Raw genomic sequence first — 26,423 nt, forward strand, 5'->3', positions numbered from 1 at the left:
GCAAAATAATATTATTTATGAATATTCTACATCTTTAAAGATATATATATATATATATATATATATATATATATATATATATATATATATATATATATATATATATATATATATATATATATATATATATATATATATATATATATATATATATATATATATATATATATATATATATATATATATATATATATATATATATATATATATATATATATATATATATATATATATATATATATATAAATATCTGTTTTTAGTCTAACTAATGAGTACACGACCATTCATCGTCGCCGTTGACCATGTTTTTAGTTCATTATTGTTCATGTTCATTATGCCAGAAGGGTGTATATAAAACAAACTCGTTTTTTAAGAAGGTAATAAATGTAAGTGAATATTGAGATTTTTAAAATATGTAGTTAAAATACAAAAAATATTTTTTCTGGATGTGATCTATGATTCGACAAGTTGTTAAAAATTTGCTATTCAATAGCTTTACCACGGCTGTCCTCGTCTGATAATTGAAAAAGTTAGTACAGTATTAAAAAAATGTCGATGGCTCCTTAATATCATGTTATTGGAGTTATCAAACTTCAAGTTACTAAATTCACCAGCTCTAGGATTGTTTCACCCTCCCCTAGGGCTCCGTTGCAATTTTTTTTCTTTGTTGTGGGGTTGGTTTTCTAGTGGCCCTTTTTTATAATTTCGAGCCACATTGACACAGATGAAGCCGACTAGATGAACTAGGTGAACGTGGATCGAAAATATCAAAAAGACGGGTAAGCTGGCTTAGTATTAATGAACATAACGCAGAATATCATATTATTATTTAATCTCAACTGCTGCCTAGCAAGACTTAAGCATAATCACATGAGAAAAGTAAAAGGTGCTACGATCGAAAACGGTTTACACTTTACAGCCTTTCTTTTATTGCCCAGCTGAAACCTTAAAATATACATTTTTAAAGTGTTTAACAATAAAAATTAACTATGTTTTTTATAAAGATTTATGTTGATAAAAGTAAAAATAAGAATTGCTTACTTTATAGTATTAACAAAATAGGTTGTACATGGTTGTACGAAGCTTTTTGTTACTTTTATTCAGAGTTTTCAGCATTTTTCAATAATTTTTAATTATTCGAATAATATTCGAATTATTCGAAAAGTTTTGTAAAATATTCGAATTATTCGAATAGTAAATTTGTCGAATAATAACATTCCCTATACAGGGGTAATAAGGGTCAGGAAAGTGGCTTTGAACAACTCAAAAATCTCAAATTTTATGAGGTGATTATAACTCAAACAGTTTTCTGGGGCTAAAAATAAATAATTTTGTAATGGTTTACTCAGTAAGCAATACTTGAGATAAAAACTATTTTCATTGTTTTTTTTTTTATGAAATAAGGGGGCAAACGAGCAAACGGGTCACCTGATGGAAAGCAACTTCCGTCGCCCATGGACACTCGCAGCATCATAAGGGCTGCAGGTGCGTTGCCGGCCTTTTGAGAGGGAAGGGTAATAGGGGAGGGTAGGGAAGGGAAGGGAATAAGGTAGGGTAGGAAGAGATTAGGGTAGGGGATTGGGCCTCCGGTAAACTCACTCACTCGGCGAAACACAGCGCAAGCACTGTTTCACGCCGGTTTTCTGTGAGAACGTGGTATTTCTCCGGTCGAGCCGGCCCATTCGTGCGGAAGGATGGCTCTCCCACGTATAAGTTTTAATCTTAATATTTCCATTATAACTCTGAAAATGTCTTTATTAGTACGATTTGTGTACGTATAAGCTATGATGAACGCTTGCTCGTACTAAATGGTTCTTTGATAGTACTAACATTTAGCGCTATATAGAGAAATGCTTGCAAATAATTAGAACCTTCTGTGCAAATTACAATGCTCCAGTGCGGTTCATTCCATTCACAGTCCATTCTATAAATAGACATGAACTGTGAGTACAGAGAGAAAATAATCTTCTTTTCGCATTAGTAAGTAATGTGCACACCAAATCGTTAAAAAATCCAATAAGTATTTGGATAAAATAACAAGTAAATAAATTGTCATTGCTCTCAACTTTATACGTGGGAGAGCCATGCTTCGGCACGAATGGGCCGGCTCGACCGGATAAATACCACGTTCTCACAGAAAACCGGCGTGAAACAGCGCTTGCGCTGTGTTTCGCCGAGTGAGTGAGTTTACCGGAGGCCCAATCCCCCAACCCCTACCCTATTCCCTTCCCTACCCTCAACTTTTCCCTTCCCTTCCCTACCCTCCCCTATTACCCTATTCCCTCTTAAAAGGCCGGCAACGCACTTGCAGCTCTTCTGATGCTGCAAGTGTCCATGGGCGACGGAAGTTGCTTTCCATCAGGTGACCCGTTTGCTCGTTTGCCCCCTTATTTCATAAAAAAAAAAAAAAAAAAAACTAAAACTATTCCATGTAAATTCTCGGGATTCAAAGTGTAGAGAATAGAGATATAGAGATCTATCTAAATCAGTTATGCAATTTAAGCTTAATGAGATACCAGATGAAGAGACAGAAAGGCAGAAACATTTTCTATTTATAATATTGTACACTTAGTTTGGTACTACTAATATATATTCTGTGACTTAGTTAACAATTTCCCTTGATAGTAAAAACAATATTATATCCAACTTTTACTTGAAATTCTTCGTAAACTTTACGTAAATTTTCAGTGGCCTTGTGTTCGGGACCGTTTACTTCGGATAATGAATCATAAATCTTGACGGGTCACGCTTGGCCGAGCAGTCGCAAATGACTTTGTAATTAGATGTGAGCTATTTTTCCCTACATAGAGAGATATGGGTAATGTCATGTTGCCTTTTTATTGGAACTTACGAAATAAATTAATCGTTTAATAAATTAAAAGTAAAGTATTTTTAAAGGTCTTTTTGTGCGGGCCGTAAAATATAAAACTTCATAAATATTGATCTAAAAAACATAAAAACTAAAATGCTGTGTTATTATTTAAGGATACCTTAAAAGGTTATATTATATTTGTCTTTTAGGACCTATGTGAATTGCACAGCCGTACATAGATATAAACTATTTTTGAACAGTTGCCAAGTAATAAAGTCGAAAAATGGTAAGCTATGTGACGTCTTCAAACGTACGACGACAAAAATGTAACTCTCAACCATACTAAGATAATATTTAATTAGACATAAAATGACCTTTACATAACAATGACGAAGAAACACAATCAGTACTCAATGCAACGTAATATTATAAATACCAAATTATGTATATTATGCCCGTCTGTTACTTCATACAAAATGTAGAGATCCTGCGCGATATAATATTATGATAATTTTGGTACAACGATGTCGCAGACAAAATTTGGCCAAAACATAACACATATTGATGATGTACTTTTAACTGGTGTAAGTATCTTCTTGAAGGAAGACAACAATATAATTTAGATACTTTGATTAAATTTCAAAATATCTCTATGTACCATCGAGGAAATTGATTCCTAGGCAGTTGACAAACCAACGTCATTTGGTTGGATCATGTCAATTCAATGTTATTTGTGATCAGTCGGCTGATTTTGACATAACGCGACCAAAATACCGTATTTTAAATACGTAGGTCTGCCATCTGCCTAGGAATCAACTTCTCTGATAGTACAAATCTTGTAAAAAAGGGTATTTGTAATAACTTACCCAAATTGTTTCTAAGTAACATAATAATCGCTTTCATAATTAAAACGGTAGTCGTCGTTCCAATGTTTTTTTTGTTTGATCTCATTAGTCATTACTTTGACGACTTTTACAGTAATTAGACATGCATAACTTGACTATCACTGTAATATAAAATTGGTGAATATTATTGCTGTCTGTACTGCTGGCAGTAGCCTACTTTTTGTAATTAAGTCGTAACATTTTCGGATAGTGCTAAGGAGATAAAATACGTGAATTTTATATCAGGTGCATATATGAATAATATACACAAAAAGCAATACTTACTACTTAGGGCCTGTTTCACCACTTCATGATAAGGCTATCCACCAATTAACTTGACATATGAAGTATGGAGAATCTGTCAAAAAAGTTGTGAATAGCCTATTAGGCACTTTATCAGAAAGTGGTGAAACAGGCCCTTAGTGTATATTTTTGACTGTAGATACTCGTAGTGAAACAGACCGACAGTACATTATATTATTTTTGCCTCTGTCGAATGGATTTAGTATAATTTAGTATGCTTTGTATATTTCCGGAGGTTCCGTTTAAAGATTCACGAAGTTTTTGTACAATTCCCCCAGATAAATGAAGTTGCGAGCAACATCTTGTTTTTGAATAAAATTTAAAATAATTAAACTCCAACCATAATACTATGTAATAAGTAGTTGTAACATGTATTTTATTATGAACAACTTAGCTTGATTAAGGTCAGCAATGTATGTGGGCTCGCATTATATAACACAGGTAGGCGTTGACCATGGTGCAGATTATTTTTTATGGCAGTAATGCTAGGTGCTATGTTGCTAAATTTTCCGGTAGAAAAACAAAGAACAGTTGTATTTTCGGACTATATTTTACACTTGAATACTAATGAATATAGATTATTAAATAATAAATATTATAGATATAGGTAATATTTTAAGGAAATGACTGCCTCCAAAATTTAAGTGATACTCACTAATATTATGTTTTAATAGAAGTTAAAGTAGAGCAGGCTAATGAAAATAACTTAATATTCATTATTTATTTTTAGAGGTTTCTTATTTAATATTAAGATTAATATATTATTATTTTACTTACGAACCAAATAAAGCCTATTAATTGTGGCCACGATGGGCCAGTTGAGTACACATGCGATTTCGTCTCTATACATGAAAAAATACGATCGCCGTTGATTGTAATAGGTAGCTCCATAATCTATACTTACTTACTTACTAATATTATAAATGCAAAAGTGTGTCTGTCTGTCTGTCACCTCTTCACGCCCAAACCGCTGAACCGATTTTGCTGAAATTTGGTAGGGAGATACTTTAAGTCCTTGTAAAGGACATAGTATACTTTTAATCCCGGAAAAATGTACGGTTTCCGCGCGATAAATTAATTTTGGCGCAACAGAGTTGCGGGCATCATCGAGTAAATATTGATTATTATAGCTGTTATCCTGGTACCCATTATGACCTACGTAAAGACGGACTTTTAGGTGATCTCTACAATCTACATCTCTACACACCTGTTAAGACGAGGTGGCATTTGTGATTTAATACAACACATTAATAAAACTTAGGTATCACAAGTGCTGATTGCGAATGAAGTTAAAATTATAAACTCTGTAACTACTTACTGTGTTCTTCCATTTTCTGTATGTTCCACAACGAAAATTCCCTCACTTTTTGATGTCACTTGTTTTCTAAACGATATGTGGATGTAATACTGATTTCGGGAAACACTGTACTGTTTTAACGGTTGACTCAGATAAATAAACAATTTGCCAACTTTATTATCAAATTCAAAAGGTCTATAATGATTTACTAAATCAACACTATTGTCTAACACTTTAATCGATTCTCCATTTATATCTAAGTCTCTCGCATCGAGTTCGATTATGTTCACATAGGGTGCATTTGCGATTACCGTAATTATTATGTTACAGTCATAGTAGGAGACACCGTCTACACGAATATGTGGAAATATAGTTAGCTCATACTGCACTGGATACACTGTGTAATTTAAACACTCTTCGTCGATAACATACTCAGCATTCGAAGCCGAAATCAAAAATAAGATGCCGAACAACAGCATTTTTACGTCACTTTTATAATCCAAATAAAAAAATTAAATTCTTATTTCAAAATTCATTTTCCCGCGTAAACTCGGAGCACATCGAAAAACGTCCGTCTCCGACGCGAGCTCTATATCCATAGAGCGCCGCGCCGCGTCGAACTGGCGTCGCGTCGTCGCCTGTCGGACCAAATAAAAAAGAACCCTTATTTATTTGTTTTTATTTAGCGGAACCCATAACTGTTTTAATACCATGGACCAGTTATTTTTGGTTGGTGTGTTTCTTTTCATGCAGTTTGTATCCGGTAATATCAAAATATTTGAATGTTTTTCGCCTAATTCTGTGTTTCTTCATGGATAAACAACTCGTTCATAGGAAAATAAAATAAAAATGTCATTTTATAATCAATATAGTATTACAATAATAATTATAATTAAATTAAATATTTTATAACTAAAGAAATGCCAATTATTGAAAATACTAAATATAAGTAAGAAAATTTTTTGTCAATTTTACTAAAATCGTAAAACTTGTGTCAAAGTAAGTATAGGTCTACCAAAAGTGATAAAATAAATTGACTCTAGTAATATCGGGGTAGTTGGAATAAAACATTTTGATCCTTTTTTTTCTTATAGCGGCTGATTCTGTGTGTTAAACATGCAAATATGTATAAAAAAATATCCAATTTTCAAAGATATTTTTTGAAAATCTGCTGTCAAAAATTGCCATCAGATTCTGGTAGACCTATACTCACTTAGTACTTATTTAATTTTTTAAAAGTGAATCTTAAAACTAAATATTTTTTTTTAAATACTCGATAAATAGTGGAGTTTGATCTCTAACACATTATTCTCATCACCTAATTACCTCATAATATAAAATCTAAACCTAATACAATTTTAAATTGTTAGAATGAAAAATAAAATTATTCGATAAAAATAATATAGGAATAGTCAAATATAATAAGCAGATTAAAAGTATAATTATTCTTAGATCTAAATAAACATAATTATTATTATTATATATTTTATAGCACAGAAAGTATGCGAAAATGAAACTGTACGTAAAAACAATTATTATTGTCGTTATTGCTTGTTATAAGGCCGAGGCACAAAATTAAATAAATACGTTACAAATTATAATATAAGTATAAAATAATATTTTAAAAATATATATAGTGTATCAGTCACATAAAATTATAAATAATTAATACATATAAAAACTAAAAACTAAAGAAGAATAAAAAATAAAAACTTATAAAGTTCGGAATTTTTGTCTTTATAATATTTCCTAAAATTAAAAAAAAATTTTTGTGTACATCGTTATATTTTATAAAATTTCTTAACAAATTACGAACTTATCAAAGTAAAGGCAACCATGATAAGAACTAAAAGGGTGGATGAGTAGGAAATATTCGCGTTGTTCTTCAAGGTGTCAATAATAAAGGCTTCATGTTTGACAGCCCAACTCTTCGCTTCCTTGGACTTGCTCAAAGCATTTCTAGCACTCGCCAAAGCCTGCTGGTCGCATTCCGTACACGATGACAACCAAGCTTCAAACTGAAAAATAAATTGCTTTATCTAACAATTTTGTTTTTTGAATCATTTTAGATTAAAATGAACTAGCTATTTGACCGAGCTTTGCTCGGTATTCGATAAAACACGAATAAATTGTCATTTTCTAAAAATGATTCCTAGGTAGATCGATTTATTGCCCCCGAAACCCCCTATATCCTAAATTTCATGAAAATCGTTGTATATATAGCTCTATCGTGTGTGTGTGCATTTTAGCTCTAGCGTTAAGTTTCCGGCTATTAAAATTATTCAATTTAAAAAACTGATCGATGGGTCCTCCTATTGTATAGTCCTCCCGATCCTATGAAAAAGAGCTGGTTGCGCTTCTGACAATTTTTGATAAAAAAAACCAATTGCAAAAAAGTGTCCAACACTGCTTTTGAATCAAATTAAGTAAAAAAGTTTTTCACTTTGAACATCTGGAAAACGCTGTGGAAACTTAATTTATTTTAGTTCAGTTCTATATTAACGTAGGTAGGATTAAAAATCACTCGACCTTGATAGCTTATTAAAACGGTATATAGGTCATGATCGATGCGCAAAAATGTATTTTAGTCTACTTCAAAGTATGACTGTTCTCTACCAGAATAACTCTTTGTGGAAGCGAAACGTGGCAAAGCGATTTCCACGAATTGTTTATGCTATAATAAAAATATTATGTTATTGAGATTCCACTTTTTGGCATTTTAGAATTTTTAAATAAGATTGAAAAATGAAATAAGACAAATTAAATAACATCAAATAATTATATTTTGTTAAAATTCATAAAATGCTTTTTATAACAAAAACTACACAATTTTAAAGAAACTGAATCCCTATTTCCTTTGGCTGGACTGGTTGTGATAAAATTTTTCACTGAGATCTATTGTAAGTAAAATTCACTTTTCGTGCACGATAATGTAATTCCTTCGGGATTTGATTTTGCGTGTACGGAATGATGGGGAACAGCTATTCGCAAATCGCGGAACTCTATCTGTGGCGGTCATTGACTTCCTGTCAAAAAAACTTGTTCTAATTCTTCATTTTTTATACAAACTGCGATTGACAATGAAGTGACAGATGTTTCCGACGTTCCGGCGGGCGTCTGACATTATGTGTCAGATGACATGACGGATGGCAGTTCAATGTTTCTGACGGATCTCGCTCTCTCTTACATTTTTTACTGAGCCGAGTGAGCTCGAACTCGCCGGAAGGAAATTTCGGATAGTGTGCGGTGTGGCGGTCCGGCCGACGTTCAAATGTTTCGTATCAGGAATTTTAGACAATGTGCGGCCGGGCTAAATTGTCCAGACTATAGTAATTTTTTTGTGTCATACTAAAGGTCATATTGAGTCATAGTAGAGGTTCATTAGTTAACCCGCTAATTACCAGGTCGTTTTGACCAAACGACGGTCCGTCAAACAACACTCAACAAAGAGTACACAATCGTTAGGGTTTTGTTTGGAAACTTAATTTGTCGCTAACGACTCCAATCTAAAAGCTTTTAGTATGTGTATATATTATATATCAGTTAAAGAGCAGTAAACGAAGCTTCACTACTGGCAAAAAGGGCAGATGAATTATTTATCGATTGAAGCTTTAAAAAAGTAACGTCTTTCGTAGACGATATGATTTTTTTAAAATTTTATATTAAAGTATGTAGTGGACTAGAGAAAATCCAGAAACTCTAATTTGAGCGTGGCACTTATATTCAATACTTACCTTGGTAAAATCAGCTTGGGTGTGTAGAGATGATGCTACGGCGGATAGAACACCGTCCATAGACGAGTATCTGTAAATGTAATTATTTATTCTTTATTTATATTTTTTAAGTCTAGCACCATACATTATTAGAGTACATAGGTGTGCTTATTTCAAGAAGAAATCTCTGCCAGCAGACCTACAACAAGACATTGAGAAATGTAGAGATTGTTTGTGCGATAGCCAATATTAAAAAAAGACGGGTTGCACTCCGGGAGTGCCGGCAGAAGTGAAAACTTGATTATTAACGCATTGTTGTGCATTATTTTTTTTAAACCATTTATTATGAAAATTTAAAAAAATCGATTTTTTTAATTAATCGAAACCCTTACAATCGATTAAATTTTAACCCATTTTTTATGAAAATCGATTTTTAAAAAATCGATTTTTTTAACTTATCGAAACCCTTACAATCGATTAAATTTTAACCCATTTTTTATGAAAATTGATTTTTAAAAATCGATTTTTTAATTAATCGAAACCCTTAGGTACAATCGATTAAATTTCTAACCCATTTTAAAGAAATCGATTTTTATAAGAAAATCGATTTTTTAATTAATCGAAACCCTTACAATCGATTAAAAAATATCGACAATCGAAAAAAATAATCGATTGTTCGATTAATCGATTTCGATGTTACAACACTACTCTCCAACCGTCTTACGGTTTTTCGATCAGCACGAGAATCTGACGCGAGTTTCACAGTTTTTACCCATCCCACAAAAGTGCTCAACGCCGCTAAAGAAGATTTAACTTCAAAAATCAAAACAGAAGTCTCGTTTTCCTCAGCTATTAATCGTGTGAAACAGTATCATTTCTTACATCGTACATATGAAGGGCAAAAAACAAGATATTTAAGGATTAGGTTTTAAATATAGAATTGGGGTTTGCATTTATTCTTTTAATTTAAAGATTCTAAATCTTTACAGTCAGTTTCACATACAACTACTTACACAGTTTTCCAAAGTGTCATGTTTTGCTTCAGTACATCCAGGACAAGATCAACATTGCTATAGTTAGATAAGACGCTCGTCAGTGGTGCGGTGAGGTCCTGGGTTCGAATCGGGCTGTTCTCTACCAGCATCGAAGAAAGATAGCTGGAATTCAAAGTTTAGGTAAAGTTTTTATTACAGTACATCTTAATTCATCAAGCCCCATACGGTCACCGGTGACCGAGACACAATAGAAATTCTATTGTGTCTCGTTTTCCACGATCGACGGGTTAAGGCGACGCCTTGATAATTTGGCTGTAGCGATATCGATTTTTCTCAGCAATGACTAAAGCTAAGAAATTAAAGTTCATTGTCAGTATTCATCATGTCTTTGTCTTTGAATTACCCATAGCATAACACGATTGGTCAAGTTTAATAACAAAGACCTCTGTAAAAAAAGGGATTCTAATTTTGCCAACAGAGGAGAGTGATTTAAGCTTCCAAAATTTGTACAAAGATTGGTTCAAGCATACACTTTAATTTGCCCATAGCTTGTATAAAATATATTTCGACGGCCGCTACGTACAGTATCGAATCTGCAAAAATTACATTTTTGTTTTATTACATATTTAAAAAGATATAATGACGGTGCATTATCTGTATAAATTTTGTTTTATTATTTTAATTATTTCAAGTACTTTTTAATGGAATAGTATCGAAAGTACAATATATATGCGGAGAAAACTATGGTATAGGGTAGAATCGATAGTGTTCTGATATAGTGTGACGCGAGCGCAGAATGTATCTACCAGTATCGACAGTCTTCTACTAGATGCGACAAATCTAGGACGTATTTCGTGATTGTTTAATATAAGTTAACTTTATGTAATTATAAGTTTTAAATAATAAAGATGAATAATCGGGGTAAACATCTCGTCAATTTAATTACAAAAACAAATAAAGATTTGTGCAAAACTGTAGAAAGCAATATTGAAAAATCTAAGCCTGGTAAGTAATTTTATATTGTCTTGATTAGTTCGTATTTCATTATGCGTAAAAGATAAAAACAAGTGTGAGTAGATAGTTTTAAATAAAACTTTTGCTATTATTTGCAAAAAACTGTGTACACGTGCAATATTTTGAGGTGAACATAGTATACTATTGAAAGTAGCAGTTTCAATACTGTTCCTCCTCAAAAATGAGATGTATTCTATCGAAACTACCACTTTCAATAATATACGTGGTTTAACTTAAGTCATAAAATATTGAAAGTGGTACTTTCGATACTTTTCTATGTTGAGAAAATATCGAATTTACCACTATCCATAGTGTTTTACGTCACTTATAACCTTCAATGTATTTATACATAGATTCGATTTTTTGTTTTCATAATTTCTATCGTTTTTAGTTATCAAAAGTAATTTCTATCGTTTTTAGTTAATCATAATATTATGTCTTTCTTTCTTTCAGAATCTCCAGTTCTTGACAACTACACAAACGATGAATGAAAGTTTTTAAATGAAATCTATGATGACAAAATCAATAATCCGAGTACATATTCTACCAAAGCAAGAGATTAGAACTTAAAAAATATATTCGGACTTAACCCTGTAACTGAGTGGATTTCAACAACTTTGCAGCATTTTTTATATAATTTTGGTGGAAATTTTTGTTTCCACCAAAATTAGAGATTAGGTATTTACGTGAAACTGGTACGACAACCGCCACTTAGACGAGTTATCTTGTGACAGAATGAAGTGAATGGCGTATTTTTTATGCTTTGAGAATCATTTGTATGTTGTAAAAATAATGTTTTACCCACCAAAATTGGAATTTGCGAGAAAAATAATCTACAAAAAACAATGTGCACATTAACTTAATATTATTATAAACAAACCAAAACTCTACCGATACTCAAAATAACAACATGATACTATTGCCACAAGTAGGATAATTTAAGTACACCAGTTTTCTTTCATTTCTGGCTGGAAACTGGTACGACCCAGCCCACAGCCACCTCCTAAACGGGTTAACGTGTGGCTGAATGATGTAAATGGAGTATTTTTTATGCTTAAGGGATCAATGATATTTTGCAGAAACAACGTTTCGTAAATGACACCAAAATTGGTAAAATCTCCACGACAGACCTAAACTGTGTCATAAAAACTCAACTACAGAACTTAGTACAACAAAATTCATATATTGTCAAGAGTCAACTATATTAAACGAGTACATAAAGATAAAAATCTAATCCAGTATCAAGTTTTTGTAAATCGGTCTAGATATTAAATAATATAGGTCGACGACAAGCCACCAAAATTGGAAATCACCTATTTATGTTTATTATCTGGGAAAATAATAAAATTACTTTTAAAAAATAACGACGGGGCCAAATTATAAGCATTATGTTCTACTTTTAAAATCAAAACTGAAAACATCATCTTAAAAAAAAAGGATAGTTTTCAGCCTTGCCGCGCAAGAAAGCAGCTTGGGAAATCCGGTCAACTGCATTTTCTGAGTAATTTTTTAGTTAGGAAAAAAATATTAAAAGTATTACATTTAAAGGGGTGTTACTGGGAAATGACCCCTTACCCCGTATTACCTATTTCCAGGTACGATGCCATTTCCAGTACGACCCTTTCCTAGTAAAGATGTTCACGAAAGTGATGAAGATTACTGATACTTTTTAACACAAGTCTGAATTTATTAAGTCTGATTTGTATTAAGTAAGATTATTATTTTTCTTTAAATTTCCAGAATATCATAATATTAATAAGTAAAATAAAAGATCTCACAACTTTAATTTCATACGATAATTAGGTAATTTGATTACATTTTCAGAAAGGCTTTATTTTTTTAAGTATTGATATGTTGTTTTTACATAGCAAAAGCTAAGTAAATTGTTATATTTTGTTTTTTAGAAAGTCTATGTTTTTAGTTTTGATATTTTGTTTTTTTTTATTACTTACAAATGCTAAATAACTTGTTAAGTATGTCTCTTTAAGTTACAAATGTGCATTTTTATAAATAAAAATGAATAAATGGATATGTTTGTGTTTTTTTCTTTAAGAATGTAAGCAAAAAATATTGATAATACTTAAAAAAATCGTTATTTTCTTATATCGAAAGTAGCATTCTTTGTTGAAATTAGCGTAGAAAATCATGGAATCTGCCACTTACAATACTTAGTAAATTCTTATGGACCTAGAAAACAATCGAAATTGTCACATTCGATAGAGCTGCCTTTTTTAATGTCGTAGTACAACATTGAAACTGAAATATCTTGAAAATGACTAAAAATTATGAACCAGTCTCCAAACAAATAAATTTTAAATGTAAAAACCATGTAGGTATATGTATAATTTTTTAATTTAGTTACATACATTTTATTAAAAACTGATTTCAAACTTCAAATGGCTCCCCTGTAAAGTTAAGGTTTTGCAGTTTCGATACTGTACGTAGCGGCCGTCGATTTATGGTTTTGAAATTACGCAACAAAAACCATTTTGTCACTTACGCCCTTTCCATTTCTTGCTATTGCATTTCTTGTTTTCTATGAGAGGCCGGGCCGGCCTCTCCTAGAAAACAAGCAATCTAAAACATATTATCCAACACGGTTTTTTACTTTAACGCGGCGTCACCTTAATATGATAGTATGATATTATTATTACATTAATTAGATAGGGTAATTTACAAATATTGCAGTTGTTTGGACAGATTCCAGCATACAATTTTTGGTTCTCTATACAGTTTCTACTGGTCTCTACAAAAGTCAATTGCTCAGTTTTATGTCCCGGTGAACTTCGTATTACTTTCCTCCTACTATAACTTCCCTAGACATCCACGAATATTTTTGGACTAAACTTAGCCGAAGTCAGTCCAGCCGTCCCAGAGATACTCGAAAAAATTAAATTAACATTTATTTATAAAGATTTTTATTCAATCAATCAGAACAACAATGAGGCATATGAAATCATGCAACAAACCTCCTTAATTTCTCTTCATGCACAGTACATCCCAAAACTTCACTGATGGTCCTAGCTTCGTTCGCTACATTGGTAGAAGACATGCGGCTCCACATAAACTCGTAGTCACTCGCCTCTCCAAAACGCAGACCAGTGCAATATGAAACTGGCCTCAAACTTGGATGAATTCTGGAAAATTTGTAAAAGATGAGGCAAAACATAGTTAACGGCTGCGCGTCACGTTTTGCTTGTTTTCATAATAATTTATCTATTAAGAGTCAATCCAGACCGTAACGCTACGCGAAGATGCATTTCTGTACTGAATTGACCCTAAGATCTAAATAATAAATATGAAGTCTGTTACATAATATTATTTTTTCATTGCTATTCTAGGTGTTTTGTTTACATTTACGAAAACATAAGCAGCTTTTTCATCAGTAAGAAAACAAAAATATATTTCTTAGATGACCTGTATAGGTAATCTAAGAAATATTATGTTTTTGAAAATATTTTTTGTACTCGGCGAAACATGGCGGTAGCGGTCATTGACTCCCTGTCGAAAGTTTGTCATTTTCTATAATATAAACCGCGATTGACAATGAAGTGTTAGATGTTGTCAATCGCGGCTTTGTATAGAAAATGTCAATTTTTTGACAGGGAATACTAGGGACCGCTACCGCCATGTTTCGCCGAGTACAGTATAGTATGAGTTATGCTAAGTACTCACATACGGTTTTGCTCGAAAGTTTTACTCGAAATCGAGCAAAAACCACCGTGTGGACCGCAAAACTCACAGCTCGAAGGCTCGCATCGAGCCAGTTTGAAGGCTAGAATCGAGCCGGCTTGACAAATTTTTTGACACAGTCTCTTCATTAGTTTTTATTATTCCTAGCAAATTTCCTTCGAACTGGAGTAAAACTATCGAGCAATGCTGAATGTGTGGACGAAAGCGCGAGCCGTGGTTTTTACTCTACGTGATTGCTCGATCGAGCAAAACCGTATGTGAGTACTTACACTAAAAAAAAAATCCACAGCCGAATATATAACCTCCTCGTTTTTTGGAAGTCGGTTAAAAAGACCTTCTCAACTTACGCTGTGCCATTATTTCTGAAGTTTTTGAATAGAGTTATCGCGTGATCTATGCAGTCTTTATGCCCTATGTTACACGCAAACTGTAAGATTTGCATACGATTTTTCTGAGTTGTTAGACTGTCTGTTGAACCTACTGCATATCCTAATTTTGTTATTATGTTGTCCATCAAATCGAGAATGGTATCCTGAAACCGAACAATATAGTATAAACTTTTATGTAGGGCTACTGAACTAAATACGAAACCGAACTAAATTCGAAACTGTGAAATGGTTTGTTTTATGTAAAATAGTAAGTAGCATTTTTTTATTGAATTATTTTTCTCAAATTGACAGTGGTAACATTTACAATTAAACCTAATTTTATTCAAAGAAGCTAACATACGTCAATAAGTTTCATAGCATCGGTCCCTGTGTAATAATTCCGTAGTCGACTGAAACCACGAATAGCGGCGTACCACACCGCATACTCCGTCTCGTCCTTCAAGAACTGGGATACGTCTAGCAATTGTTTGAAATTAATTTCGTCTGCGTGGAGCAGTCCAAACAGATCATTTATTATCTGAAACATGATTGTAATTTTAAGATATTTTACTGTGAAAGATATCCACAATCTGGCTTACAAGAATAGGTCTTGATCCAAGGCCTTGGTCAGCTCATACCGAAACGATTCGTAAGCTGGCTCCTAGACGAGCAATATTTTTATTGCGAAATAATATCACTTATTTACCATCTATAATAAATATATACCGTGCTATTGTACAATAAAATTACTCGTCTAGGGGTCCGCTAAGCAAAATAGTGAAATGTCAAAGTAAATAGCGTGACGCCATTTAAATTTTGAATCACTCCTATGCATCGTAATATGCGCTTTTCCTGTCATGCACATGACATGTTATCTCCCGCGCGCTGATCTGCAGCCATGAAATTTACTGCATCTCTCATTTCATAGATATGATTCCCTGTCATGCGGACAATACGCGCGCGTGGTATAACACGCATGGCAGGAAAAGCGCCCTTCAGTGGGAACTGTTACCCTTACAACTAACCTTTGCTCTATTTAAATAATGAATGCTCTCTCGTTTTTCCTTCAGTGCGTTCCTTATCATTATCCACGAGTGATCATCGTAGTTGACGCGATATAGACCAGTCTCCTGGATGTTGAAAATGACCCAGTTATGGGACTCAGTGTTCAGATCTGGTACGGAGATGATGCGAGATGACTCCTTCATTATAAACACTGGCTTAGTATTGGTAAAGTTAGGGTTGTTCCCAACTGTGTAGGTTATCGGGATCATGTAGAGCTCGTTTGAGCTATGAGAGGAGTTTATGTAAAAACGTTTCTGAAAAAAAAATTACAAGAGAATAAAGCTATTAAAATGATCATCATTATAGATTAGATTACATATAATATAATAGTGTGTAATGTGTCGAGCCAGCGGACGGTTGCGCTCCACGTTATGCACACGCAGCAAATATTATTAATTATTAATAATTAATATTATTTTCGCGAATCGCGCGGCTGATTGCCGCTGCACGTCACCATGGCGCTCGTAGCGAATGAGTTGCTGGCGTTTATCCAGCACGCCATCGACACAATGGACGAGGTTAGCATAATGCAGATCTGCAAGTCCTCCTTCACCAGCGAGGAGATTTGCCAGGGGAAGCATTTGCTCTACGAGACGCTCGGCCAGAGCGCGAATATGCCATCGCGACGGAGGGATGGAACTGAAAGAAGTGTGCAGGATATTATATCCTTGCTGAAGCAGACGGATCCGGATGAGGTGCCGGCTTTTGTGGCGAAAAACTGCACAAGCTGCCGCCCGTGACGCTGGACCACGTCGACGTCGTCACCCTCTTAAAGGACATCAGATTCCTGAAAGAAGAGTTGGCCGAAGTTCGAGGTAGACTGCAGGCATCGGAGTCTACGATCAGCGATCTTCGTAATGAATTATCACAATTAAAGAGTGGTAATTCAATATGTACGTCACCTGATGCCGCATTCGTCACTCGCCTCGCACCACGTGCGCAAGCGATCATGTTCAGCCCGTCAGCACTTTCAGACGGGTCAACGCACGAGCACGTCATCGCCGCCGCCGCCGCTGCCACCGCCACCCGCGCCCCGCCTGCAACGGAGCCGCGACCGAACTACGCAAGTGTCGCCGCTTGCCCCCCCCCCCCCCCCCCCCCCCCCCCCCCCCCCGCGTTCCAAAAACAAAGAGAAAAAGGAGGCCCCTGCAAAAGAGTGTCCTCCCTCCGAAAAGGATCGAAAGTGCGATGATGACGGGCTTATAAGAGTGGAGAGGAAGAAGAAGAAATCCGTCGTCCGCAACCATCGCGGCACCGCACCCGAAGGACCCGAGCAGCTGTTGCGGCGTGAGACTCCCGCGACGCCGCTGTACGTGTCCAGGCTGCACTGGTCCACGACGGTCGAGCAGGTCGTGGACTACATAAGGAGCAAGACCCATTTCGTCTTGAGGGTCGAGCGCTTGGAGTTCCGCTGTGGTGAGAGTCCCGACACACCATCTACCGACCTTCGAGAAGGAGGAGTTCTGGTCGATTGGAGTCGTCTACAGGAGGTTCCGAGGACGAATTCCGAACACGTTGCGCCCCACGTCGCAGACAATACGTGTTTAGTGTTTTAGTGTTAGTGTTAGTTTTTGTATAATTGTATGTATGTTAGTCTATAAGGTATTTATAATATGGGCCAAGATGCCTGAATTAAATAAATAAATAAATAAAATAAATTTTACCAAAGTAGTATAAATATAATATAGTATAAATTATTAACGTCTGTTTGTATCTGTTTATAATTGTTTTAAGCTAAACCAAGTAATCTGATATTTGGGGGTTGGTACTTTAACATACATTTACGGTTTTGGCGTAAAACTATAAATTTCAACAATATGCACTGTATATAATAACAATATACATAACAATATTAATTATTATATTCTATTAATGATCACACATATCATAAAATAATAGTCATTAACCTAACATACCTGAGTTAAGGTTATCGTGGATGTTGTGTAGTCAACGTCGACCTTGAGGATCGGATGTCCGGCTTGTGACACCCAAGAGCTCATTACCGTGGTGACGTCAGAGTCAGGATACTGTGACATTGAGTTGTATTGGGCGACGCCGAAATTGAGCGCAGTGTATAACTTGTCAGGAGTACCAGACTCGAACTCACTAAAATTAAAATCAGTTTCTGAAACTTATTAGCAGCGTTTACACTTTTTGGAATGATTAAAAATATAACTCGAGTCGGGATACGTGACCTAATCAATAATCATACTTAGTATTATAAATGCGAAAGTCCGTTTGTTTGATACATTTTTACGATCAAACCGGTGAACCAATTTTGCTGAAATTTGGTAGTGCGATACGTTAATCCTAAGAAAGGACATAAGATACTTTTAAGCCCATAAAAATGCACGGTTCCCGCGCGATTAACAAATTTGGCGCAACGGAGTCGCGAGCGTCAACAAGCTCGCCGGCTCAGCGTAAGAGAAGGAAATATTCTCCCTATCTTTCTATCGCACCTTGCTTAAGCCGTTTCATCTTTATTTTTTTGTTTTTACTTCGTTGTTATTTTTAAATAAACAAATATTTACCTTGACATGTAACCGGCATTTTGTAATCTATCTCGTATTTTTTATTTTGTAACTACCTTTTCCTTTTTGTCAGTATCACTTTTCTTCTTACTTTTTAGCGTGAAGTTATGTTTAACTTACTTAGCAATCAAGTATGAAGTCAGGCCGAATTTGAAAGCCTCGTCTCCTATCAAATGGTGGATCATTCGTATGACTGATCCGGCCTTCTGGTAGGTGATGGTGCCGAAGTGTGCACTTATTTCCGCAGGTGAGTTGACATTGTCATTGGTAATGGGCGGCGAGTCCGGTTCATCATCAGCGTCGTAAGCAGAGTACACTGATCCAATAACTAGCATGTCTTTTGAACCAACTTCAGGCTCAATCTGGGAAATTCATATTATAAGTGTCACATTTTTATATTATGTATCGTTCATATTTTGACGACACGCATTTTCCATGCCTGTTCCAATATTATTGAATTTATCTTTTAAAAATGCATTGCATCGATGTTTCATGTTGTAATATGAACTGACCTATTATAACATTATTTGTGACGTAAAAATCACCATCGAGGAAATTGATTCCTAGGCAGTTGACAGATCGGCGTCAATTGGTCGGCGTATGTCATGTTCTATGTTAGCTGTGATCGGTCGGATGGGTTTGATTAACGCGACCAAATTACTTAGGTCCGCCATCTGCCTTGGAATCAACTTCTCTGATAGTACTATATAAAGAAGACCAATAAAGTAAGAAAATCGTCTTTTCAGGGTCAACATTAATTAAATTCGGCAATTTTTTTTGCTCTGTAACAGTTTTTACTGTAGTGGCCGAACTGTATACCATTGACTTAGGCTCTTAAACAATCACAATAGAGTTTCTATACTGTACTCGGCGAAACATGGCGGTAACGGTCATTGACTCTCTGTCAAAAAATTGTCATATTTTATATAATATATAAAAATGAAATGAATATATAATATATAAAATTATTATGTTACTGTAAAGGCTCGAACTGCAGTAAATCCTAAGATTTTCTTGTAAAACCTAAGATCTACCAATTCCTAATAATAAATGTCCGAAAAGGTTTGCGATACGAACTTTTACCACCATGTCGTTGGTAAATCTTAGGATTTACGTTAATGGCACGGTATATGTTAAAAAAAAACGGCCAAGTGCGAGTTGGACTCACGCACGAAGGGTTCCGTACTGTTATAGAGCAATAACAGGCCAGAAATTGTGTTTTTGGTATTGATCTTTATTTTAAATCTTTATTTTATTTTAATATTATTAAAGTGGTATTGTCCAGCAGTGGGACACTGCAGACTGCTTAGTGCTTATAATAATAATAAAGTGGAATACCACTTTATTATTATTATAAGCATCGGCCCGTTATCATTCGCGCCTTGGAGAGCGACTAGAGTGCACTTAAAATATTATTTTAAAACATATTATTGTAAACAATACAAACACTAAACTTAGGAATGAAGGAACAAAAACGATTTTGAAATTCGTTTATTTCGTGAGAGAGCCATGCTTCAGCACGAATGGACCGGCGAATGAGATATTCAGAGATGTTGTATGAAAATAATTTAAATAGGTTAGTATTATTTATTACTATCGTATATAATAACTATACTTATGTACCTACCTGTTTTGACTAGAAGTTCAGTAAGGTTAATAATTAAGAATTACTCATTGTTTTATTCCTAAAACCAACATTTACCAGTTGACAATAGTAAAACCTAGCACATACCGAATTGAAATGGTAAATGTTCGAAAAAATCGTCGTATTTTTAGAAATACTTACATTTAACATGTCTCGTGTCGGTAAATCCTAAGATTTACACTCAAATCTTAAGATTTACCAAAGTTCGAGCTTTTACAGTAATATATACACCGCGATTGACAATGAAGTGTCAGATATTGTCAATGGCGGCTTTGAATAGAAAATGACAAGTTTTTTGACAGGGAGTCAATGACCGCTACCGCCATGTTTCGCCGAGTACAGTATAGTAATAACTATAGAAAATTACCAATGCCGTGATGTAATCCTGGAAATAATTAGCGAAGCCCTCGTTCAGCCACGTGTTGCTCCACCAATGACAGGTGACGAGGTTACCGAACCACATGTGCGTTGTTTCGTGAGCTATGATCTGAGCAACACGGTATTTATATTGCGGCGAAGATTCCTCCGGGACGTACAGTAGCAGCGCTTCCCTGGAAGTTAATCGACAATTTGGTCCTTTGCTGCTTAAGTTGATCATATTTAACAGCAAAATGTCTAATGTCTGTCTGTCTTAATATCAGGCCCAAATAACTGAACCGATTTTGCTGTTTGATATGGAACAAAGGATGCCTTTTATATTAGAAAAATTTACGGTTCCCAGTAGCGGTAGCACGGCGACCAGCGGAAATGCGAAAGTATGGACAAACTGTGGAAATAAACCTAAGGTGCCGTTCCGATCTTTTTTCGTTCCGAAAAATTCAATTAAAATGCCACTTTATGACACACTATAGTATATGTCATAATGTAGGATATTATTTGAATTTTTAGAACTATAGTCTGTCATAAAGTGGCTTTTTAATTGAATTATTCGGAACTAAAAAAGATCGGAACGGCACCTTAAGTTTATCTCCACAGTTTGTGACTACAGTCTGTCATAAAGTGGCATTTCAATTGAATTTTTCGGAACGAAAAAAGATCGGAACGGCACCTTAGGTTTATTTCCACAGTTTGTCCATACTTTCGCATTTCCGCTGGTCGCCGTGCTAGCACTACAGGTGATAAACACGTTTTAGCGTAAAGGAGTTGCGGGCATTATCACTATTCGTATATCATGTTTTTGAAAAAAAAAATAGGTTATTTTTATAAGAAAATTGTATTGCAATTATTTTTTTTTTCCTAGACTAATAACTAGTAGCCTGTTTGACTGCATAATAATATTTTAATTCATTTCATACCTGTACTTTACCAGTCCCCAATTTTCCATAGCGCCCGCCTTAAAGTCCGGTAGAGCAATGTGATCTAGCTTTATATTGCTATCGGTCGAATAGTAGTCCAGACCGTAGTAATCGCTCAAAGCTTTCACAACCCTCACGCCGAAATCGAATGCATATTGAGTTTGATTGATAGCCTCCGGCCTCGAGTAGATTCCGAATTCCTCGGTATTATTAATATTCGTTACGGCGTCAAATTCGGATACCAGAAACGCGACGAGGTACGTAGACATTCTAGGCGTTGGATAAAATATATCTCGAATGTAGCCATTAGTCCTAAAAGAATTAATATTAAATTAACGTCATTAAAATCATTAGTAAAACGATGTTTTTCTTCCAGTAGATTGCCTTCTAGATGTAATTATGTTAATGTAATTTAATTAAATCTTTTATTAATTTTTTTTAATACTTAATTTTAAGAAACTGCTCTATTTGTGTAACTAGGCTATATCATTTTACGTAATAATTTCGGTGACCTGCAGGACAGGATCAGCCTAGTGCAGGCGTCAATGTAACGCAATACCTGTAAAAATCTGTTAGCTAACTGAAAATCCACTCACAAATTGTACTGTACTTGTTGAAATATGTAACAGATGTAAAGTTGTTAAAAAAATTATTTAAGTTAATTATACACTTTCCTTACACTTATTCCACTAGTGGAATAAGTGCAAGGAAAGTGTATATAATTATTTAATTAAAGATGAATTTTCACCAAGAAGTGACAGTACATTCAATATCAAAATATGTAATTTAAAACTAAGGAGAGGAATACCAAAGATCTTACTGTTCAACAGATATCTGTAATTTTGTGTTTGCTAACGAAGGCTTGTAATTCGAAGGCCTGTCGATGGCCAGGGTGAATACAGCTTTTAGTTCCGGTTCGTCGAAGCATGGGAATACCTTCCTTGCATGCGTGGGCTCCATTTGAGTGGCACCGAGCCATCTGAAAATTAAAATTTTAGTTGTTGACAAACATTTTGACGTGGGAGAGCCATGCTTCGGCACGAATGGGCCGGCTCGACCGGAGAAATACCACGGGCTCACAGAAAGCCAGCGTGAAACAGCGCTTGCGCTGTGTTTCGCTGAGTGAGTGAGTTTACCGGAGGCCCAATCCCCTACCCTTTTCCCATCCCTACCCTCCCCTATTTCCTTCCCTATCCTCCCTTATTACCCTATTCCTTCTTGAACGGCCGGCAACGCAGCTGCAGCTCTTCTGATGCTGCGAGTGTCCATGGGCGACGGAAGTTGCTTTCCAACAGGTGACCCGTTTGCTCGTTTTATTTTTATTTCATAAAAATTAAAATTAAAGATCGATAAGTAATCAAGTTAGTTGTTATTTAAGGTGATCTTAAATAAGCAATTCAGAAACTGAAAACACTCTGAGTAATTCTATTCTTGAGTAAGTAAGTAGTATATATGTGAGCAATAACACTGTAATTGAATGACTGTAATGCTTGCTTGAATACTGCAGGCATGCTACTAACCGTTTTAAATTTGGTTCCTTTCGGACTGTCATGTAACGTCAGCCTGATACCTCTCTGAAAGGCCACCTAAGGCTGGCCTCACACAACCGGAATGTCTCTCTGAATTCATAATCGGAAATTCATAATCTGAATTTTGGCACCTTGTCTCACACATATCTTAAAAATTCAGATTGATCAGTAGTCTCGTGATTCGTCGCACATAATATACACGTCTTTATGGAAGAAGAATTAATACTAATCGCATTGCTTTTGGCTCTATATAATAAAAAAAAGAAATGCAAACGCAAATACTAGGTTCATCGTTTATCGTCGTCGGTATCGTCAGTATCGTTCTTACAGATCGATCTGAGAAATTCATAATCTGAAAAAATCTGAATGTGTGTGGAGCATACTGATATTGTATGGTATTCCGGTCTTTCTGAATTAATTATATGAATTTAAATTATGAAGTCAGAGTAAAAATGCATATTCTTACAGATCGATCTATGAAATTTATAATCTGACAAAATCAGAATGTGTGTGGAGCGTACTGATATTGTATGGTATTCCGGTCTTTCTGAATTAATAATATGAATTTCCGATTATGAAATTCCGGCTGTGTGAGGCCAGCCTTAATATTGCAATTGTATTGAAAATTTGTTTTTATTTTTCGTAGGTTTTTATAAGTCTACCAAAATCTGATGGCATACCAGGGTAGTTGGAATAAAACATTTTGATCCATTTTTTTCCTTATAGCGGCTGATTCTATGTGTGAAACATGCAAATACAATGAGTTTCTAGTAACATAGAATATCATTGTGCAAATATATATAAATTTATCCAATGATCAAGGATTTTTTTTTAAATCTGCTGTCAAAAATTGCCATCAGATTCTGGGTAGACAGCTATACTTATAAATATCGTGCATTTAAAATAATTTGGGTAATTGGTAAATGTTCTTCTTCCACATCATATACGCATCATAGATTCTATGTCATTAATGCTAATTACGAACTAGTTCATAATAACATTCGTATGATGTTAAATCCATGATGCGAAATCATATCGCTGGAGATACCAAAATATATAAGTGCAGTTCTAGTGTCAGTTTATTCCATAACAACCACGATTACATATCAGGATAACCTATTTCATAACACCAATAGAGCCCTAGATCAGGAGATAAGTTTCTTATCATAAGAGCACCTCTTCTAAATCTATACTAATATTATTTCTATACTTTATTATTATTACTTTATTTTATATTATAATTGGGAAGACTTTGTTGGTTTGTTTGAACGCGCTAATCTCAGGAACTACCGGTCCGATTTGAAAAATTCTTTCAGTGTTAGATAGCCCATTTATCGAGAAAGGCTATAGGCTATATTTTATCACGCTAATACTAATGGGAGCGAAGAAATAGAGGAAAGTGTGGAAAAAATCGGGGAAATTATTTGAAAGGGCTTATTTGAACGCGCTAATCTCAGGAACTGCTGGTCCGATTTGAAAAATTATTTCAGTGTTAGATAGCCCATTTATCGAGGAAGGCTATATTATGCTATATTTTATTACGCTAAGACTAATAGGAGCGAAGAAATAGTGGAAAATGTGGATAAAAAACGTGGGAAATTATTTGATAGGGCTTATCTCACGAACTACTGGAGCAATTTTCTGTTATTTAGCACAGATAAAATTTTTGGGGACTAATTTGTCTGTGAAATATCTAATTTACGCGGGCGAAGCTGCGCGGAACGTTATATTTCGCGTGGTCACGACATCACGCTTAAACGGCTGGACCCATTTTGCTGAAATTTGGTATAAAGATACTTTGAGTCCTAAAAAAGAACATAGGATACATTTTGTCCTGGAAAAATGTACGGTTACTGCACAATATACTTTTATGATTTGCGCGTAAACGACTCAATCGATGTACGGGAACAACTATAAACTAAAATCCACGCGGACGAAGTCGCAGGCAACAGCTAGTAGTTTGTACCTTTAGAATTATACGAATCATAGTAATTGGTATACCTATGCAAAATATAATAAGTACCTAATCAATTATCATTTTAAACAATAGTTAACTATTAGAATGATAATAATAATAATAATATGTAATGTCACCTCTGTAAATCCATTTTTTATTTACAAAAGTGATATGGATTTTACATGCAAAGACGTGCCTAGGTATCTATGCCAATTTTGTATATAAATAACAATATAAATCGGTAAGAATATGAGTCAATAAAGTTATCAGAGAAGACAAAAGAAATGAACGCAAAATAAATAGACAAATTTAACGTTATCTGATGCAGTTTTCAATAGCAGTATGAACGTAGAATCATAAATTTAATATAATATGTGTACACCGATAAAATGAGAGCATGAGATAGAAGTCAAACCGTAAAAAAGAAATGATGATTTTGAAGATCATATAAATGACGATGAGGACCATTGTTCAGATGATTGTAGTACAGAAAAAATAAATAAATTTTGTGAAGATGCAAAAACAGTGGTATTGTTATATTTCATAATCAATATTTACTTACTTTTTGACTCCTTTTTCAAAGTAGTAATTTCTATAAAAGCCGTTTAGATCAGTTCTAATAGGACCTTTGTACTTAATTTTGAGTACATGTTCAACGTCAGCTGGTATCGCTGCTTCTAAATTTATATGAGCAAACGAATATTTTTCTTCAAAAACTAAGGGATTACTTATATTTAAGTTGATGTCCCCAGATCTGTTGCTCAAAGTGATATTATTAGCACTGAATTCTAAGCCTTCAGAGTGTATCTTGATTGTGCTAATACTGGTTCCAGGTTCGAATGTTATAGAAACTTCTCCGTCAAATTTAAATGCATTTGCATCTCCTGTGTCAAAATATGGTGTAATGGCTATCGAATAAGCTGAGGGTTTGATGGTAGTATTTAATCTATAGTTCGTATCACTCCAAACAAATCCTATTGATGCGCCCAAGAGAGCAATTTTGAGAATGTTTCCCCACATAGCTGCAAAGTTTTACTCTATTATTTTCGGGATTTAAATTATTTGAAACACCTAATTAAGGGTATCATTAATTTTCATTCTAGAATATATATATTTTTTATTATGTTCTAAAAATTTTACTATGAAAATTAATTCTTACAAGAAATTTATAATTACAGTTTATAAATACAAAGTATGAAAAAGATATTATGTCACGTACCTCATGTATTCTCTACCAATTCTCAAACAATAGTAAATGCAACAAACCTGTCTCTATACAGGTAGATAAGGAACATCTTGAGTTTAATGTTATCTCTAGCTCT

The 26,423-nt window shown here is 34.5% G+C and overlaps 2 protein-coding genes across 2 annotated transcripts in view; both read right to left on the reverse strand.

Moving 5' to 3' along the window:
• Positions 1–5,936, reverse strand: part of LOC121726777 (aminopeptidase N-like) — a 29,818-nt gene extending 23,882 nt beyond the window's left edge. The window contains exon 1 of the mRNA XM_042114282.1: positions 5,318–5,936. Within this exon, the coding sequence (XP_041970216.1) occupies positions 5,318–5,775 (458 nt within the window). The 5' untranslated portion in view covers positions 5,776–5,936. The remainder of the gene's footprint in view (positions 1–5,317) is intronic.
• Positions 5,937–7,025: 1,089 nt separating this feature from the next.
• LOC121726775 (membrane alanyl aminopeptidase-like) lies at positions 7,026–26,386 on the reverse strand. The gene is made up of 14 exons (XM_042114280.1): positions 26,321–26,386; positions 25,664–26,123; positions 22,436–22,594; positions 21,616–21,927; positions 20,688–20,871; positions 18,796–19,037; positions 18,061–18,250; positions 16,105–16,398; positions 15,441–15,617; positions 15,059–15,243; positions 13,988–14,155; positions 10,023–10,166; positions 9,031–9,100; positions 7,026–7,314 (listed from the first exon to the last, which is right to left on the reverse strand). The coding sequence occupies exons 2-14, from the start codon at positions 26,119–26,121 to the stop codon at positions 7,105–7,107; spliced, it is 2,793 nt and encodes a 930-aa protein (XP_041970214.1). The 5' UTR covers positions 26,122–26,123; positions 26,321–26,386; the 3' UTR covers positions 7,026–7,104.
• Between the last annotated feature and the right edge of the window lie 37 nt (positions 26,387–26,423).

Source organism: Aricia agestis, chromosome 5 (assembly GCF_905147365.1).
Source record: "Aricia agestis chromosome 5, ilAriAges1.1, whole genome shotgun sequence".
NCBI lineage: Eukaryota > Metazoa > Arthropoda > Insecta > Lepidoptera > Lycaenidae > Aricia > Aricia agestis.

What these genes read in the sequence shown, in the direction of transcription:
- LOC121726775 (XM_042114280.1), bottom strand. Translation starts at nt 26,121, where the DNA reads ATGTGGGGAAACATTCTCAAAATTGCTCTCTTGGGCGCATCAATAGGA. An exon ending in AGGATTACATCACGGCATTG is followed by an intron (nt 19,038 to 20,687) that starts GTAATTTTCTAT and finishes TGAATTTCCCAG; the next exon opens with ATTGAGCCTGAAGTTGGTTC. An exon ending in ATGCTATGAAACTTATTGAC is followed by an intron (nt 15,244 to 15,440) that starts GTATGTTAGCTT and finishes GTTCGGTTTCAG; the next exon opens with GATACCATTCTCGATTTGAT.